This window comes from Euleptes europaea, chromosome 14, assembly GCF_029931775.1.
Source record: "Euleptes europaea isolate rEulEur1 chromosome 14, rEulEur1.hap1, whole genome shotgun sequence".
Classification (NCBI taxonomy): domain Eukaryota; kingdom Metazoa; phylum Chordata; class Lepidosauria; order Squamata; family Sphaerodactylidae; genus Euleptes; species Euleptes europaea.
The window spans coordinates 53,764,177-53,782,173 of NC_079325.1; the positions used below are offsets into that span (position 1 = coordinate 53,764,177).

At 49.7% G+C, this 17,997-nt stretch overlaps 1 protein-coding gene across 7 annotated transcripts in view; it reads right to left on the minus strand.

The window, feature by feature from the left end:
• Nucleotides 1–17,997, minus strand: part of SH3GLB2 (SH3 domain containing GRB2 like, endophilin B2) — an 89,526-nt gene that overhangs the window by 19,750 nt on the left and 51,779 nt on the right. For 4 of the 7 annotated variants that reach the window (XM_056860601.1, XM_056860600.1, XM_056860599.1 and 1 more), the window contains exons 6-7: nt 3,637–3,726; nt 1,438–1,538 (exon numbers count right to left, since the gene is read on the minus strand). In XM_056860601.1, the coding sequence (XP_056716579.1) occupies nt 1,438–1,538; nt 3,637–3,726 (191 nt within the window). Of the gene's footprint in view, nt 1–1,437; nt 1,539–3,636; nt 3,727–6,803; nt 6,828–13,175; nt 13,239–17,997 lie in introns of all 7 variants that reach the window. The other 3 variants (XM_056860597.1, XM_056860596.1, XM_056860595.1) reach the window with 1 other exon arrangement.

The following is a 17,997-nucleotide window of genomic DNA, read 5'->3' on the forward strand; positions in this document are numbered from 1 at the left end:
ACCGGGCTGGCTTAATCCATTTGAAGCAATCATAAGGAGAAAACCCATTATGGACAATGATAGTAGAACTTACAGGGATTGTATACAAAAGGGAAAGGACAAATGGGAATTAAAAAGTATGGGAGAATTAGGTATAACAGACTGGCTTAAATATTTTCAACTACATGGTATCTTTCAAAAAGATAAGAAACTTGGTTTCAAAGATCAAAAATCAGAACAAGAAAAAATAATAGAATTTGGGAACAAGGGGCAAATCTCCAAACTATATCAGTTAATTTTAGATTACAATTTAGAAGAAGAAAGAATTAAACCAACTATGATTGCCTGGGCAAGAGATTTTGGTCATAATATAAACATGGAGGACTGGGAAAGGCTTTGGACAAAGGAGTTTACATTTACCATTGCTAGCAGCAGAAGGGAGAAGATGTATAAAATGTTTTATAGATGGCATATTACACCAGTTCTGCAAGCAAAGATGGATACGTCACTTCCTGACACATGTATGAGATGTAAAGAACAAAAGGGAACCTTCTACCATGCTTGGTAGACCTGCGAAATTGTTAAAAAAAAATTGGAAATCTATAACAATGGAAACGCAAAATTTGATACAGGGCAACATAAAAAGAAAATCAGAATACTGCTTATTAGGTTTATTACCAAAAGATCTTGAGAAGGAGGACAAAACTGTCTGCCAATATAGTTTTGCTGCATCCAGAATAGTAATTGCTAAATCTTGGAAAGGGGATAAAAAGTTATATAAAAGAGACTGGAGAACTAAACTTCTGGATTATATACATTTGGCTAAACTAACTAATTCTCTACACGGCAAGGATATATGTGTATTTAAAAAACAATGGAAAAGGGCCTTTGTATATTGGACAACCATGGCAAAAGCAGACTGTTCAATACTCGTGAAAGGGTTGTAAGGACCACATATCAAAAGGGTAATAAAAAGATTATGGGAATTTTCCTAAGAGTTACTCTAACGGAAGTCATTCACGGGTGGGGGTGGAGGGTATGGCAAGGAATTAGGTGAGTGGTTAAAGTACTGTTTATTCATATACTTCTTTTTCTATCACTATGTACAGTTATCTTTCTTTCTTGTAAAATTAGAATAAAAATTTATATTTAAAAAAAATAGGAAGCTGAATTTACTTTGGTTTTGTTCTTTAAAAACCTACAGGGAGGGATCCTAGTGATCTGTTCTGCTGGAAGAGGTGCTTCTTCTGTTGATGGAAAGCACCTCCACTAACAGAACAGATCTGAAGGATCTAACCTGTGGGGTGAGGAACAGGGTGAGATGGGGGACAAAGAAGGATGAGCACTAGCCCAAGAGGGCTTGCCCCTTCGAAGAAGAGGGGATCTAGAGATGCAGGGTTGCTAAGAGGGTCTTTCTCCAGGTGGGAACTTTGTTGAAAGAGCACTCGGTCCCTCTACCTGCCCAGCTGTTTCTGGAGGTCCAACATGTACTGGTAGCACTGCGCATAGTATGTGGCCTGAGCTTCCGCGAACTCATGGAGACAGCGCAGGTGGTTGACCTGAAAAGAGAGAACAAGAAAGAGGAATCTATCAGGTACAGCTGCAGCGATTGGGATGGCGTCTCGTAGCAGTTACCAGAAGCTGAGTGGAGACCCCGCCTGGGATTTGACACCTGGAAGAAGTTTCTTGAAGAGGCCCTGAGAGTAGGGGCCTGTTACTCCTTTGCTCACCTAGGCCAGGTTGCACAGAAGTGTGCGTTCAGCACCATGCACCCGAGGGGGCTGTGGAGCTCGTTTCTCCCCTCAAGCCCCAGCCAGTCCATTGTGTCCTGCAGCCAACACCAAGGAAGACCTCCAGAAGTTTGTGATGTGGTGGTGGGAGCCAGCCATTTAAAAAGCCAAGTCAATGGGGCACATGCCTGAGCCGTCAGGGGAGTCTAAAGCACCCCTGAGAATCCTGGCCTTTCTGTGTTCAGCAGGATTTGTGTGTGTGCTCGCAGCACACAAAGTCACACCTTTAAGCAGCCTCAGGGGTTTGTGTGACTTCTCACAAAAAAAGGAGAAATACCTCAAAGCAATGCTACTGATTTACAAACAGAAGAAGCAGAAGAAATAGTAGAAGAAGCAGAAGAAGAGTTGGTTTTTATATGCCAATTTTCTCTACCACTTAAGGAAGACTCAAATCGGCTTACAATCACCATCCCTTCCCCTCCCCACATCAGACACCCTGTGAGGTAGGTGGGGCTGAGGGAGTATGACTAGCCCAAGGTCACCCAGCTAGCTTCATGTGTAGGAGTGGGGAAACAAATCCAGTTCACCAGATTAGCCTCCGCCACTCATGTGGAGGAGTGGGGAATCAAACTCAGTTCTCCAGATCAGTCCAATGCTCCAAACCACTGCTCTTAACCACTACACCATTCTGTCTCTCTTGTTTACTAATATGTATTTGAAAGAAGTTCAAAGTATGTTCATACTATGGATTGAGAGGTAACACATTAAGTTGGAAGGAGAGAGGAAGACCAAAGGTCTAGAGAGTGGCGGCTAGGTTTTGAAGAATTTTCCCCTCTGACCACTGGGAGTACAGGAATGCGTCCTACCCGTCTGCTCAGTCAAAGACTCCTTTGTCCCAAAGGAAGGCTTAAAGCTGAGCAGAACAGAAGAATATAAGCCAAAAATGGAAAACAGTGGCTGTCAGCCAAGCAAGCCCCTTGGGCCCAAAATAGTGGTTTGAGGTCTACTGCATGCATCCCAAAGAGCTTTGTTCACTAACAGGAATGTACCGAGACCTTCTGTTTGCCAACTGGGCCTTCACCTGTTCCCAGTAACTTCAAGAACACAAACTCTGCCATGTTGGGTCACAACAAGGCTCATCAAGTCCAGATTCCAGTCTTTGCCAGCCTCTGGAAGGCTCATGAGCCCCAAGCTGGAACCTCCACCCCCCTCCAGTCTCCAGCGAACAAACCCCAACGGGCACCCTCCCTCTGTTCATTTAAATCTTTTTCAAAAACCACCAAAACTGCTGGTAAACTTCACCACTAAGCATTGTCTGACAGTGGAATCAACTCCCTAGGGAGGTGGTGAGCTCCCCCTCACTGGCGGTCTTTAAGCAGAGGCTGGACAAGCACTGGTCAGGGATACTCTAGGCCAGAGGTTCCCAAACTTTTTGAGTCATGGAGCACTTTTCAGGAGAGAAATTCGTCACGGAGCACTCATTTTCACCTAGCACCCATAAACTAAACCGAATGACAGTCGTATTTTTCTTTCCAATCTCTTCACGGAGCCCTAGGAGATGTTTCGCGGAGCACCAAGTGCTCCACAGAGCACAGTTTGGGAACCTCTGCTCTAGGCTGATCCTGCATTGAGCAGGGGTTGGACTAGATGGCCTGAATGGCCCCTTCCAACTCTGTGATTCTATGATTCAATCAGATGCTTCGTTTTGCCTGTTCTAAACCTCCACCGCACTGCTTCATCAGACAACGGCAAGTTCTGCCACTGGAGACGGAGAAAAGGTCCTCAGCCTGAGCCCCTCGAGACAACTGCCTGGCAATGTAGGCTGTTTGTCCCACTCAGTTTTTGGAGAAATCACTTTTTAAATCTACCAGGTGGGATCTAGCCACACCACTTCACCAATGCTGAAAGCAGCCGCCCCTCTCCTTACATGTGTGCTGCTGATCCCTTCCAGGAGGAGGCGAGTTACTTCCGCCTGCCTATCGAACTCCGTCTGGGCCATCCGGAGCTCATGCTCTGCCTGCAAGACAGAAAAGGAGGAAGATGGAGGGATCTCGTGGGATTCAGGAATGCCTCAAGGATACAGAAAACAGTTAGCAACGATCCTTTAACTCTTCATTTCCCCAAGTCGCTACCATCATTCTGAAGAGCCGAACCTTAATGGAACCAGAGAGTAGCAACTAGGGTCAGTGGAGCATCCGTTTGAAATGAAAAGATGTGAACACAACACTTTTGGGGGAACAGTGGGTAGAAAGTGCATCAGGATGAAAAGGGCCCCTTTAAAGAAACAATTCAGCAGCCACTGATGATTCCTTTGGCCCAAAAACTACCTACATGTGAGCCTAATCAGACAAGAGAGACCCACACAGGGGGAAACTTTCCTTGGGGAAATTTGCCAACATACGTATATATGCACATATGAAGCTGCCTTATACTGAATCACACCATCAGTCCATCAAGGTCTATTCAGACTGGCTGTGGCTCTCCAGGGTCTCAGGCAGAGAAAGGTCTTTGACATCACCTACTGCCTGATCCTTTCAACTGGAGGTGCTGGGGATTGAACCTGGGACCTTCTGCATGCCAAGCAGCTGTTCTACTACTACTAAGAAGAAGAAGAGTTGGTTTTTATATCCCATTTTCTCTGCCTTTTAAGGAGTTTCAAACCGGCTTACAACCACCATCCTTTCTTCTCCCCACAACAGACACCATGTGAGTTAGGTGAGGCTGAGTTTGGAGAAAACTGTGACTGGCCCAAGGTCACCCAGCAGGCTTCATTGTAGGAGTGGGGAAACCAACCTGGTTCACCAGATAAGAGTCCACTGCTCACCAAAATAACCCTGCCCAAGTGGCAAGATGTACGGTTACTGTGGCTCAACAGCAAATGTGAAGCTGGATTGTCATCTAACTACACCTAGGCCTTGAAGATCCTGCACTACAATCTGAGAGTCAGGTGGAATCATCAGCGGAAAGAGGAGAGAGAAGGAAAAGGCTTTAAGGATTTAAACACTACCCTTAAGGGTTTAAACGGACCCGTTTCCTCCCCTCCTCTTCCATGGTGTGCTAATTTTCTACATGCAGGGAAATTTTGCAGGGGGTAGCAGTATGGAGAAGCGTTAATTCATATGCCTCTCCTGCAGTATGAAGGGGTGGGTGCAGCCTAGACCACCTCAGCGAGATCCGAATCTGTGCTGCCACCATCCTAGGACTCAAGGAAGAGAGCCTTACTTGGAGCAAAGGGTAGAAGGTGGCAGTGCTTTGAAGACCCTTGCCAGTTTAGGCTGCCTCCTTCACTACTTGCTGGCAAGCCACTGTGCATGTACACTTATGTGATGCATTCATTTATAGTCTGCATAATTACATTTCTATTCACATGTTCAGAACTGCCAAGCAGCCCTCGTGCATGTGCCTCAGCTGGTTTCTTCCTGAAGAGGAACTATATTGCCACAGGCATGCGCTTCTAAGAAAGAGGGTGCATGAAAAAAGCTCTAAAATCCTAGATTGATGCCATCTCTCCGGCAACACTGTGCCGCCGCTCACCTGGCTGGTGCTTTCTGAAAAGACACAGAAAGACTATCTCCTTTTGCAAAAACGGTGTGTGTGTGTGTGTGTGTAAGGTGGGGGATGACAAACACCCCACACATCATCTTGGAGGGGTGTGCACCATTTTTTCTGATATTTTTTGGGTTTGGGTTTAACAAACCCAAGTTTTTTGGGAAAATCCGAAAAAAGCCAAATCTCCACATCAATATGGGTTTCCCCCCCAACTTTTTTGAATATCCAAAATTTTGCAGATCTATGAAACCCTATGGGAAATCTTCGTGGGGTTCGGGGGGCAGTTTTTAAAGGTAGAGCCACCAGGTGACTCTGTATAAAAGAACCCACCAGTTTGGTAGAGATTGGGTCAGGGGGTCCAATTTTATGGACCTGCATTTTTTCTCCATTTGGGAGCCAATAAAATTGGTCCCCCTGACCCAAACTTCCCCACTTCACCAAACTTGGGGGTTCGAGTAAGGAGAGTCACCAGCAGCTACACTGCAAATTTGGTGCCTCCATCTTGAAAAATACCCCCCCCCCCCGCCCTCAAAGAGCCCCCATTGACATAACATTGAGCTATGTCAGAACTGGGAATCAAGGAGAGAAAATTAACCCAGCATAAGGAAACTATTGGGAAATCTTTGCAGGGCTCGGTGGGGGGGGAGTTGAGGTAGAGGCACCAAATTTGCAGCATAGCTGCTCGTGATTCTCCTTACAAGAACCCTCAACTTTGGTGAAGATTCGGTCGGGGGTCCAATTTTATGGGGGCCCATTTTTCTTCATTGGAAAAAATGGAGCATGAATGAGGCCTATAAAATTGGACCCCCGGATCCAATCTTTACCACACTTGGGGGTACTTGAGAATCACCTGAAGCTAGCTGGTGACTCGACCTTTAAACACAGCCTCCCCAGAGCCCTACAAAGATTCCCCTAGGGTAAAATGGACCTGAAAAAAATCAGCTTTTTTGGGATTTGCCTTTTCAGCTGCATTGAAATGATGCCTCTTTTTTCCAGTTTGGCATATCCGAATACATACCCCTAGTCAGCTGAAGCAACCCTTCTCACTGGAGGGCAAGAATCTCTCCGTGCACACTGGGTTGGATCTAAACTCAATTTCCCAGCAGAGGAAGAAGACTACCCTGCTTCCCAAGCAGCCTCCTGATCCCCACGGGAATGTCTAGCAGAGACCCTACCAAAGCGCTCTTCCAGGACCACCTGCGCAGAAGGATATTGGCATCTGTGGGTAAAAGGCCTTCCGAAGAAATTAAAACTAGCAAACCAAACTTTTTATCGGAATCTAACTGGTAACCATTGGGGTAGGTGCAGCACAGTTCACCCAACTGGACACAAAAGCAGGCCACATAGGTCAGTGTCACCCAAAAAGCCTTTACAGAGAAAAACAACACACACCAGAGGAAGGCCAACAGGCTTACAAGATGTGCTACGAAAGAATGCAAGGATTGGCTAACTTCAGCCCTCTTGTCCCTGCACCCCCCCCCCCGAACACCTCACCATGCTCTCTACCAACATTTCTAGCAAAGGAACTGGAACCAAAATACTTACTTTTTCCACTTCATCACTCCAAAGCTGTGGCCACAGAGCAACAGGAAAAGGAGGAGATCAGCGTTGGAAGACATCGAAGAAGAGCATTCCACGACACAACAGCCAGTGGTTGCGGGGACATGTGACAAACGCAGTCAGGCTCACTCCAGGAACAAGCTGGCCCTGTCACCCCCCACAGATGGCAGCAGGTCGGGTTGCTTCCCCCAGACATCAGACCCTTCCTGAGAAGCCCAGGGTTTGTCCTCTCTCAAGACTCAAGGCCAGCAAGCCCCACGGAGGAAGTTTTTTAAGCAACATGCTGCAAGGCATAGCCAAAGTCAGAGGCTGGTGCACTCAACCTACTGACCTGATGATACTAGATGCTTTATTTCCCACTTTTCAGTGTGTTTTAATTATTAGATTTAGAATATTTTGAATGAGGTCTTGAAAGTGTTATGCTAAAAAGAGGGGGCTTAAATAAAAAAGTCCCCCCATACCACAGATGGGAGCTTCCAGGATTGTTGCCAAGTATTCAGCTTGTGGCTGAGTTGGAACCTGGCCCTTCCAGACTCCCAGCTCACATGCTTAACCACTAATTTCCCCATCTATCACCTATGAGCGTTGCCATCCTCTCCCAGCTCTACTCCCTTCATACCAATCCGCTAGACCACCAGAAAGAAGATCTCCCCTGCCCTGGAAACAGCCGGGCAGTTTCCCTCCCACCGACTAACCTGGGACTCAGTCTGGGGCACAGCAATGCCACCTGCTGCCGTCTCCTGGGGTTCGGCTGAGAGGTATGGAACAAACGCACAAAATGCAACACGCGGCACACAAACAGCGCAACCGATGGGCAGGGGAGAAAAGCCAGCACCCACATTTCCCAGAGGACCCTCGGACATTTCTTTCCCCAGCAGACAGTCATCTTCAACACATGGGTGATTTCGATAATACGGACAGATCTCGGGGAAAGATGCAAAGTCAGGCTTCTAACAGCCCTGAACGGTGCATGAGGCAAGAGGAGAATTCCAGTGGCCGAGGGGGCCAGAAGAGTCCTCGGCCTTCTACCCAGATCACAAGATGCCCATCGCTGAGTGGTTGTTGTTTGCGCCCCACTTGGGAGGATTCTGGAGACAGATCGTTTTCACTTCTCTAGAGCAGGGGGGTCCCCAACCTTCTTGAGCTTGCAGGTACCTCTAGCATTCTGGCACAGCGTCTTGAGTGACTGCCACAGGAGGCCAAGCCAGCTACAAACTGGCGGCTGCAGCTTCCCTTCAGCTACAAGGTGTGATGTTGTGTGGTGGCAGCTGCAGCCAAAGCAACATTTTGAAAAATCTGCACAGCCAATAAAATCTCCAGTGGCCAATCAGAAGCCTTACTGGGCAAAAGCCCCACCTGGGCCCTCCCACTTTCTGAGAACGCTTGGTGGGAACCAGGAAAGGTGTCAGCGGGCCCATGGTGCCCACAGGCATAACACTGGGGACTCCTGGTCTATTGGACACATCCAAGCTTAAGTCTCTCGCTGAATCTCATACTCAGCAAGAACAAAAACATTTTGGGGGGTGGGGGTGCTATCCTGACAGAATGCTCCACATCCCCAGCATCCTTCAACAGACATAGGCCTCTTATGCCTGGACGTTACCCCGTGGTCACCCCTGCAGACTGCTTCGGGGCTTCCTTTTGATTATGCATCCCTTTTCCGCCCGTCAGAGGTGGCCTTGCTCTCCCGTGTGTTTTGCCCGTGTTTTCCGAATGCTGTTTTAGCCAGAATCTGGAAAATGCGGGCAAAACACACGGGGAGAGCAAGGCAACCTCTGGCGACCGGAAAAAGTATGCACAATCAAAAGGAAGCCCCGAAGCAGTCGGCGGGGGTGACCGTCAGGAAACGTCTCTGCATAAGAGGCCATAATTTCCATGGTGGGAGAAGAAATACTAGCCTTCTCACCCACATGCTATTCCCTGCCTGTACAGGACTCTTTTTTATGAGTCCTCAAAAAACCCCAGCCTGCATCCCAAAGTGGGACAGTCCAGAGAGATCTACTTTTAAGGACTTGGGCGGGAAAATAAGATCATAGTGCCTGTGACTGGAGAAGCATAAATGTTTTAAGAACCCCTGCAAACCAGATTTATCAGTGTTTGGAATAATGGCAGTCCTCCCACAGCTATGGGGGTGGGAGAGGAAAATACAGCTAGCCGGCCTGCCAACAAGTGTGCCCCAGAAGGTTCCACCCAGGTGTACCCTAGTGAAGTCCCAGCAAAATCTTGCAACAAACTCTTCTTCTCTCCAAGAAGCACTTGGGTCATTCTGGATACTTGCTGCTTTGGTCAGGGGTGTGCTTGGGGAGGAAAAATTTCTGAACGCTCCGACCACTGGAGCTTCCTCTCACGCCACTGAGCAGGACTCAACGCTGCCCCAGCGCTGCGTCACAGCTAAGGAGACAGCAGAGTGGAGGGGGGAGAGTTACATGAAGGATCCCAAGATAAAATATGGAGGGGGTGGAGGAAGATAATCTTATCGCCTTCTGCAACAGGCACAAAAATCCAGCACTCCAAAAAATAATAATCCAAAAAACAGGGAAGGGAGCCGGCGGCAGGAATTCTACATGTTTCAGCCCTCCTAAGGGACCCACAGCAATCAAGTGAAGCTGTATTGGGGTGGGGGGAGGGGAGAATTGGCTTCTGATCATGGAGATGCTGGTAACAGAACTCTAAACCCCCCCCCATTCTGTCCGCAAAGAAACCCCCCAGTGAGGTCGTGTGCTGCTGTTTCTCGCACTGGGAGAAAGGCCCTCTGCCAGTCAGTTGCGCTCAAGCACCTCACAGCAAAGGCCGGGAGCAGCGGAAAGAAATCCAGACTAGCAGCTACAGTTCTGCAAAGAGAGAGAGAGAGCAAGACGGGCAGGGTGGGGGCAGAAGGGCAGAGCCAGGATCTAGCTAAGCGACAGCATGCGTTCCACCCCACCCCTTCTTTTCTGGGACACATCCAGACCCTTTTGACCTGATGCTGGGATCACTAAGGAGGGGCCACCAGATCGTTCACAAATTTATTGGGGTGTACAATTTGGGGAACTAGAGCCCCATTGCAGGCAAAGCTAGAAGGCAGCCTCTGATGGACCTGATGGACAGAAGACCCCGGGAGGGACAAGCCAGGGGAGGTGCCTCGTTCTGGTATTTGCCAGGGAAAGGCTCAAGATGCCCTTATCCGTCGGCAAGAGTGCCCCCGTGTTTGGACAATATGAAGGCTAACCTGTCCGGGCAAGCCTGAGGCAGAGACCGAAGCAAGGGGCACGCATGGACTGGCACCAGGCACAGCTCACCAACCTCGGGGGGAAACAGCCGAGTGTCAAGATGACAATTTGGGCAACGTCTCACAAACCCCACCCTTGCAGGGCAATCAGATGGCCTCCTTGGGTGTCTCAGTGGGAACCTGCTGCTGAGAAGACAGCACAGGGTTGTGAGACGGCTCATAGGGCGGCCTCTCCACCCGAGCTGAGAAGGTGACCTAGAATAACCGTGCAATTCTGGGATAGGCTAACTGTGCATGAAGCTCTCACTTCTCCTACAGCACCAAAAAGAAGAGTTGGTTTTATATGCTCACTTTCTCTACCACTTAAGGGAGACTCAAACAGGCTTACAATCACTTCCCTTCCCCACAACAGACACCCTGTGAGGGAGGTGGGGCTGAGAGAGTATGACTTGCCCAAGGTCACCCGGCTGGCTTTGTGTGGAGGAGTGGGGAAACAAATCCAGTTCACCAGATTAGCGCCCTTCACTCATGTGGAGGAGTGGGGAATCGAACCCGGTTCTCGAGATCAGAGTCCACTGCTCCAAACCACCGCTTTTGACCACTACACCATGCTGGCTCTCCCAATGTCAAGCTTGCCCCTGTCTCAGATGATTCCTTCTCCCACATTTCCAAGGCTTCTCCACCCAAGCGGCCCCAGTCCCAATGCAGTTGTTGCCAAAATTCTGGTCTACAATTGCACTTGATGACCAATGTGCTGCCAGCCTCCAGCTGGGCCCTGGAGATCTCCTGGGATTACAAGGGATCTTCAGACTACAGAGATCAGTTCTGCTGGAAAAAATAGCTGCTTTGTGGGGGGGGGGACACTCTGGATTTATGCTCCACTGAGATGCCTCCCCAGGCTCCACCCCAAATCTCCAGGAATTTCCTAGCCCAGAACTGGCAACCCTAAATGCCAGCCAAACAAATAGGGCAAGCTCCTCTCTCTCTATGGGGCAAATCCTATGGGAATCAGCATATTACCAATAGAAATGGCACTTTTCAAATTGAAACAGGACAGGTAGGCTCTATTTTACTGTCCTCTTCCCCTTTCCTCTCCTCAATCTCTGCGTCTTACAAGATGACCATGGTTTTCCTGCAGAAAGCTGTAGCTATCAGCAAACAGAAAAATGTTACAGCCTGTAGCACAAAAGAGGGCATGGAAATCTAGACAAATTTTATGTCTTGCCAGGGTCTGGACCTTTGGAGATGTGCTAAAAGGGGGCAGCCAGACCCCCTCCTCCACAACAAATCTTGCCTCCTCCCACTATCATGAGAACGACAGCTGTGGAAGTCCCTCTCTGGGGAAGAAATGCAGAGCCAAGAACGGCTCCTCTGCCTGCTGCGGCTTTGTTTGAGATGCAGATGCAACTCTCTGTGCAATACCAGCATTGCTATCCAAAAGAGTCTGGACGCATTCCCTGCAAAGCCGACACTGACACCGTCCTCCTCCCGCCCATACTCAGATTGCCACCAGATCGCTCTGTGCCCCCCTCCTCCCTCCCTCCCACTGGTATCGGGAATGCCGTCTACAGAAAGGACCCTGGCCCAGGAAGGAAGGCATCAATGTCAACCTACCAGCAAGCGAGGCAAAATAACAATAGCATTTTCAACATTTTAACGAGAGATGGGACACGCCGTGCAACCAGGGAGGCACAAGCACAGCCGGACGGAGCAGTTCCGTTCAGACACACTCAAGGCAACATGAGAAGATGCAAGAGGGGAGGGGCCACAGGGCCGGTTTGAGGGACCTTGCCTCCCCGAGGAAGGTACACCCATGCCCCTACGACACTCTTGCTGGACTGGTGCATCAGAGCCCTCTTTCGCTATGCTACCCTGAGCAGTTGCTTGGGCAGTGCAGCCAGAGAACCAGCCCTAGGGGAGGGCATTTGTCTGCTCTCATCCACCTAGAGCCAAACAGATGCAGACTGGGCTGCCGCTGGGTCTCCTCTTAAGGGAGAGGCTATCCTTCTCAGCCATTTCCCCCCAGCAGCGGTGACAATTCTGGGGAACTCAGCTTCGATGGCAACTCCCCACCTGCCTCAGCAAGACAGGGAAGGGCCCACCACCATCGCTTTCTGGGACCCTCCCTTCAAACTAAATGGAAGGAGATTCTGCACTGGAAGGCTTGACAACTCTCCTCTCTTGTGAGCCTAGCTAAAAGCTGCTCTGCCATCATTCACATTTGCATCCAGGGCCGCCACTGGAAGGCAGCCAGCAAAGCCCAGGGAGGGTCCATCTCTTCCCCAGCTGCTGGGGCAAAGGACCCTCGTGCAGATCTGTAACCAATGTGGGCAGGGTAGAAAAAGAGGAGTTGGTTTTTATATGCTGACTTTCTCTACCACTTAAAGCAGAATCAAACCAGCTTACAATCACCTTCCCTTCCCCTCCCCACAACAGACACCCTGGGAGGTAGGTGGGGCTGAGAGAGCTCTAAGAGTGCTGCGACTAGCCCAAGGTCACCAAGCTGGCTTCATGTGTAGGAGTGGGGAATCAAACCCGGTTCTCCAGATCAGAGTCCACCGCTCCAAACCACTCCTCTTAACCACTACACCACGCTGGTAGTCAGAATACCTGTCCCACACTGCTCTCCCCTGCCCCAGATACCCCTCACAGCCAGAACAAAGAAACAAGATCACCCTAGACAACCCTGCAAAAGTATGGGAAAGTCTGGAATGAGAGATCACTGCTCGGCCATCCTGCCTCAAGCCCTGCTGGGTATTGATGGAGCAAGAGGGCACGCTGTATCATGCATTGAATCCAGGCTGGCAGGCGGCCATTTTGGCCAGCACCCCCCCCCCCCCCAAACACACCCAAAGCCTGCTCAGCAAGGAAGCAGGAATCCCGGCACGTCCTCTGCTGCCACCAATTTTCCAGTTAATCTTCCCTAACCTCAGCCTGTGACAAACTCTGCCGCTGAACCTCCCCCCCATGCTCCTGTCTGCAAGATCTGCATGCAATCAAATTTGGTTCAAAACAGCAGACTTTCCACGTTAAAATGTTGAAAACAGCGTTAATGCTTGACCCAGGACAGTGGGGGATGGGGGGAGAAATATTAGAAAAAAGGAGAGAAAGGAGAAAGCATCTAAGAGGCGAGGGAGAGTCCATCTTACCGCTGATGCGCTGGCGGAGAGAATGTAATTACGTGGTCTAGTCTCGTTAAAGTCAGGCACAGCCTACGGAGGGGGAATAGAGTTTACCAAGAGATCGTGCAGAGGGCTGAGCGGAGGTTTCGGGGCCTGGCCTGGAGTGGACTAAGGACCGCCAAAGTATATTCTGCCGCTTGCTTTAGGAGGGCGGGATCCAAGGGCCGAGTCAGACCAATAGACTAGCTTAGTACTACAGACTCTTTGGCTGACGGCTTCTTCTCCCAAGCTCTTGGTGGCCAGGGATCACTCCTGGCCCTGTTGCCCGAGACCCTTTAAACCAAAGAATTTAGGGATTGAGTCTAGGATGTGCTAAATGCTGCTCTGCCACTGAACCGTCACAGGGAGCAGACCACAACACACCTAGGCACTGGCGTTTTGGCGCCAAGGGAAATCTAATTCTCTGCTACTGGAAACAAGATGGCTAATTCATCTATCTTCCCCCAAACCTGGAGAGGTGTCAGAGATGGAGTGAGTCTTGCGCAGTGAATTAAAGAAGGAGATCTGGGTTCGGATCCTCCTTTAAGGATGAAGCTCTCTGGAGGCCCCTTGGATCACACACACAACACAACCTACCAGAGACTTGGTAACAAATGTGTGTGGGGGAGAAGGATTTTGAGTACACCACCCTGAGCTCCTTGGAAGAAGGAAGGGCAGGATAAAATGGAAGGCTACAACCTGGGAACTTACTTCTGACCAAGATTCACAGGCCTGGAGCTGAACATGAACAGAGCGAAACAAAGGACACGGTGGACAGACATGGAAGCAGGAACATGCCCTTCCTAGACGTTCTAGCACTTCGTGAGCGCTACAAGTTTTGAAAAACAAAGTCCAAAACAAATGCCAAACCCTGCATCTGATACACAGTGCCATGCGTACAGAGACAAACCTGTAAAATACACATAGCCTGGCATACTGGACTATGGCAAGACACGGGGGTCACCAAAAAAACGAGTGGTCTTCTGCAGCCGACGAGCTTTGTGCTGAAGCATGGTCAGGCTATGTGATCAAAATGGTGATCAAGTATACAGATGGCCGGACAGATCCCGGGTTCTGGGGTAATGGCTGTTTCCCCAGAAAGCTTAGTCCAGAGGTTCCCAAACGTTTTGAGTCATGGAGCACTTTTCAGGAGAGAAATTCGTCATGGAGCACTAATTTTCACCTCGTACCTATATACTAAACCAAATGACAGTTGTATTTTTCTTTCCAATCTCTTCACTAGGAGATGTTTTGCGGAGCACCAAGTGCTCTTTGGAGCACAGTTTGGGAACCTCTGTCTTAGTCCAATTGGCTGTGGGAAACGGGATGCTGGACTAAATGGGCCTACATTACCCTCAGCACAGTCACTTGTGCTGGGAGCTCAGCAGCCTCATGGACCAGAAATACGTGACCATCCATGTCTCTCCTGATACACACGGTGACTGCACTGTCTAAAGAATCGCAACACAGCTTCAGCGTGCACAAACCAGAACCCTGAAAAATGCAGTGGTTAATTCATGCACACCGAAGCTGTACATGCATGCAGAATACACGCACTGGTCCTGTTCAGACGACATGGTGACAATGCATATCAGCAGTAGCCACACACAGCTGGGAGACCCCTGGGATCTGGACATAATGGCTGAAAAAGGACTCATCTCTGCTAGCAAATGAACTTGTTTAGGTAAGATGACTTCAACTCTACTGGGGAAAGATCTCCAACTTCAGCTTTGAGAATTGCCCGGTTTGCAAACTTTCCACACACACCCCATATCTTGCAGCTAAGTAAACTGTATGGAGGTGGAAGGTGCTGTCAAGACACAGACGACCTATGGCAACACCTTTGGGTTTTCGAGGCAAGAGGCGTTCAGAGGCGGTTTTGCCACTGCCGGCCTCTGCGTAGCGACCCTGGACTTCCTTGGTGGTCTCCCATCCAAGTAAGAACCAAAGCCCACCCCCCTTAGCTTCCAAGATCTGATATGACTGGCCCAGCCATTTCTTTTATCATGGATCTCAAGGAATCCTAGATCGTGTTCTCAGAGGACCTCCTGTCCAGACACTGAGAAGGCCCAGCCCTGCTGATCTTCAACAAGGTTGATGAATCACGTGCCCTCCCAGCTAGGCCCCAGTTTTTGACTCCTGGATTCTCTCCCCAAGGCTAAACCTGTTCCCTGGATGCATTCCAGCCTGCTAAAGTGCATCTTAATGAAGGGACTGTGATTCAGTGGGAGCCCATTTTGCTTCACATCCAGGAAGTCTCAGGTTTTATCCTGGCCCTCTCCAGGTAAAGGATCTCAAGCAGCAGGTGCTACAAAAAGGCCTTCCTCTGCCCAAGATGTTGGAGAGTCGCTGCCAGTCAGAACTGAGCTGCAGGGACAAAGGAACAGATTCGGCAACAGGGGAGCTCTGTGCATGCGTGTGTTCTGGGGAGGAGCGTCTGGGCCACATGGCTCAGACCCAGGCTGCAGAGATGACGAAAAGAGACGTGGGCTCAACTTGCTGCAAGCCACCAGCTGCCCTCCAGGGCAGAAGCCCACGAGGAAACTGCCCCTGAGTTAAAGGGCCAGTCTGCCCCTGTGTCTCTCCTCTACTGGCTTTGGCACCCCCTGGGGGGCGAAGCCAACTCTTGTTGCTCTTACACTTTTCCCTGTCCCTTATTGGTTTCCTCATTTCTGTGAATGCTATTTAGTGCAAGGCGGACTACTGCAGACAGACTACCGCAATACCTTCAGGGCACGGTGGGTTGACTGTGGGGGATTCCTCTGCCCTGTGTGTTTGAAATGTGGCACGCAGTAATTCTCTATTTTTGCCTACTTTGGGTATTCCATTTCCCCCTGCAAAGCATCACCTTCGGTGCAAGAGAATCCAGGCACCATCCATATGTAGGCCTCTAGTATACCCGGTGCCCAGAGTGTGCCAATACAGCTATCTTCTCTTACATGTTAGTGCAACCAGTCCCCAAGAACTTCTGACCAAGTAACAATCTGGTGCACTGCCCAACGTTCATCTGGTTTAGTCCTGCCCCACACTCAAACTCAGGTCTATTTTCAGCCAAAGAGCTGGAACTGCCAAATGTGTAAATATGCAATCTCTATTATGAATGGCAAGATCTGGGATCTACACTCCTCAAAAGATTGAGCTTTTGCACAGAACACACACACAACTCAGTCTGTTAGACATAAAACTGTTAAGAAAAATACACATCAGTTTTGTGGGAGAAAAGACTTATTGACCTCAGGGTACAACTTCAGTTAGCACCAAGTAATAGCTATGGAAATGTTTTTCCAGCAGGAGGCTGTCCTAATTGACATTTAAGACTCCTCTGGAGAAGGAATCCGCAGGTTTCATCTTTGCTGGAGCTGGTTCCAGGTTTTCGGGGGGGGGGGGCAGGCAGAGCATCCCCAGGGCCCCACTCCCCTCCTGCGCCCCCACCCCCATTCATGCCCGCCTCCCTTCCTGTTTGGCTTGTGGGTCCCTGATCTGCTCACACTCATAGTGCCCGCAGCCCTTTCTCCAGTGGCAATGGGCAAGTGGGTGCAGCAGGGAGCATGGGTGGCAGAGCGCTAGCAAGTGAGTGGGCAGGAGGTGCTGGTAGCAGCGGGCCAAAAGCCCTTGGCCCTGGCAGCTTCCCCACCTCAGGGTATGCTGACGCTGGCCCCGATTCTTGACTCTCCACACTTATACCAGACAATGTTTCCATCCTCTGGGACTTTGGGACCAGCTGAGTCCCCTTCCGCCTCTTTATTTTAAAGACTGGTATGCTGCTGCACAGCTGACACCTCCCCTCCGCTACATAGCCGACAAATCATTAACACATGTTATAGAAGGCATGAGAGTTGCCTGCCTCTTCTGCAGAAGAGTCTAGACACCCCAGCACTGGTAGCTGTAAGCAGTGGTGCAAGTTCAGGTAGTGAAGGGCTTTTCCCTTAACACTACAATGCCAGGACCAGGAGAAAAGGAAGGCAGGATAATGCTGCTGCAGTTGTCTTGTTTGTGGGCTTCCTAGAGGCACCTGGTTGGCCAATGTGTGAACAGACTGCTGGACTCGATGGGCCTTGGTCTGATCCAGCAGGGCTTTTCTTATGTTCTTATGCCTATTATATTAGGTGCTGTGGAACATGGGCAGGACAATGCTGCTGCCGTCGTCTTGTTTGTGGACACTGTGTGAACAGACTGCTGGACTCGATGGGCCTTGGTCTGATTTAGCATGGCCTTTCTTATGTTCTTAAGAGTCCAAGGTGGTGTCAAGGAGCACTGCAAGCACTTAAGTACGCAGCATTATACACCCTTCTTTCATAAAGGACCGAGTCTTGATCCTCAGATCCATCATTCTGCCTTGAAGCTGGAGATTAACCATCTCAGTCTTGGCATGCACACACATACACACACACAGTATCCTTCGCTACCAGGGCTGTGTGTACATCGCCTCCATACAAAACCAAACACTGGCTTTCAGTTTTGCAAATGCGCACGCTGCTCTTTAATTGGCACCATTGATTCTGCTGCTGTCGGGCATGAGGAAAGCCCAGGGCTGATCCCCAAGGCCGAGGCTCCACCCTTTCACCACTAGAAAAGCTACCCGGTGGCCTTTTGGAGATTCCACCCGCACATTTTTGGTCAAGCGTATTATCTTTGCCTTTGTAAAAACAAAAAAAGCTGTGATTCACGAAGCTGAATTCTGCACCCAATTTGAACCAGGTGTCCTGCGGGTTCTCCTGCTCTGCCATACACACAGCCCCGCTGCCTGCCAGCCACTCACCCGCTCACAAGAGGCTTTCAAGAGATGGAAACAGCCCCACACGCCCAAGAC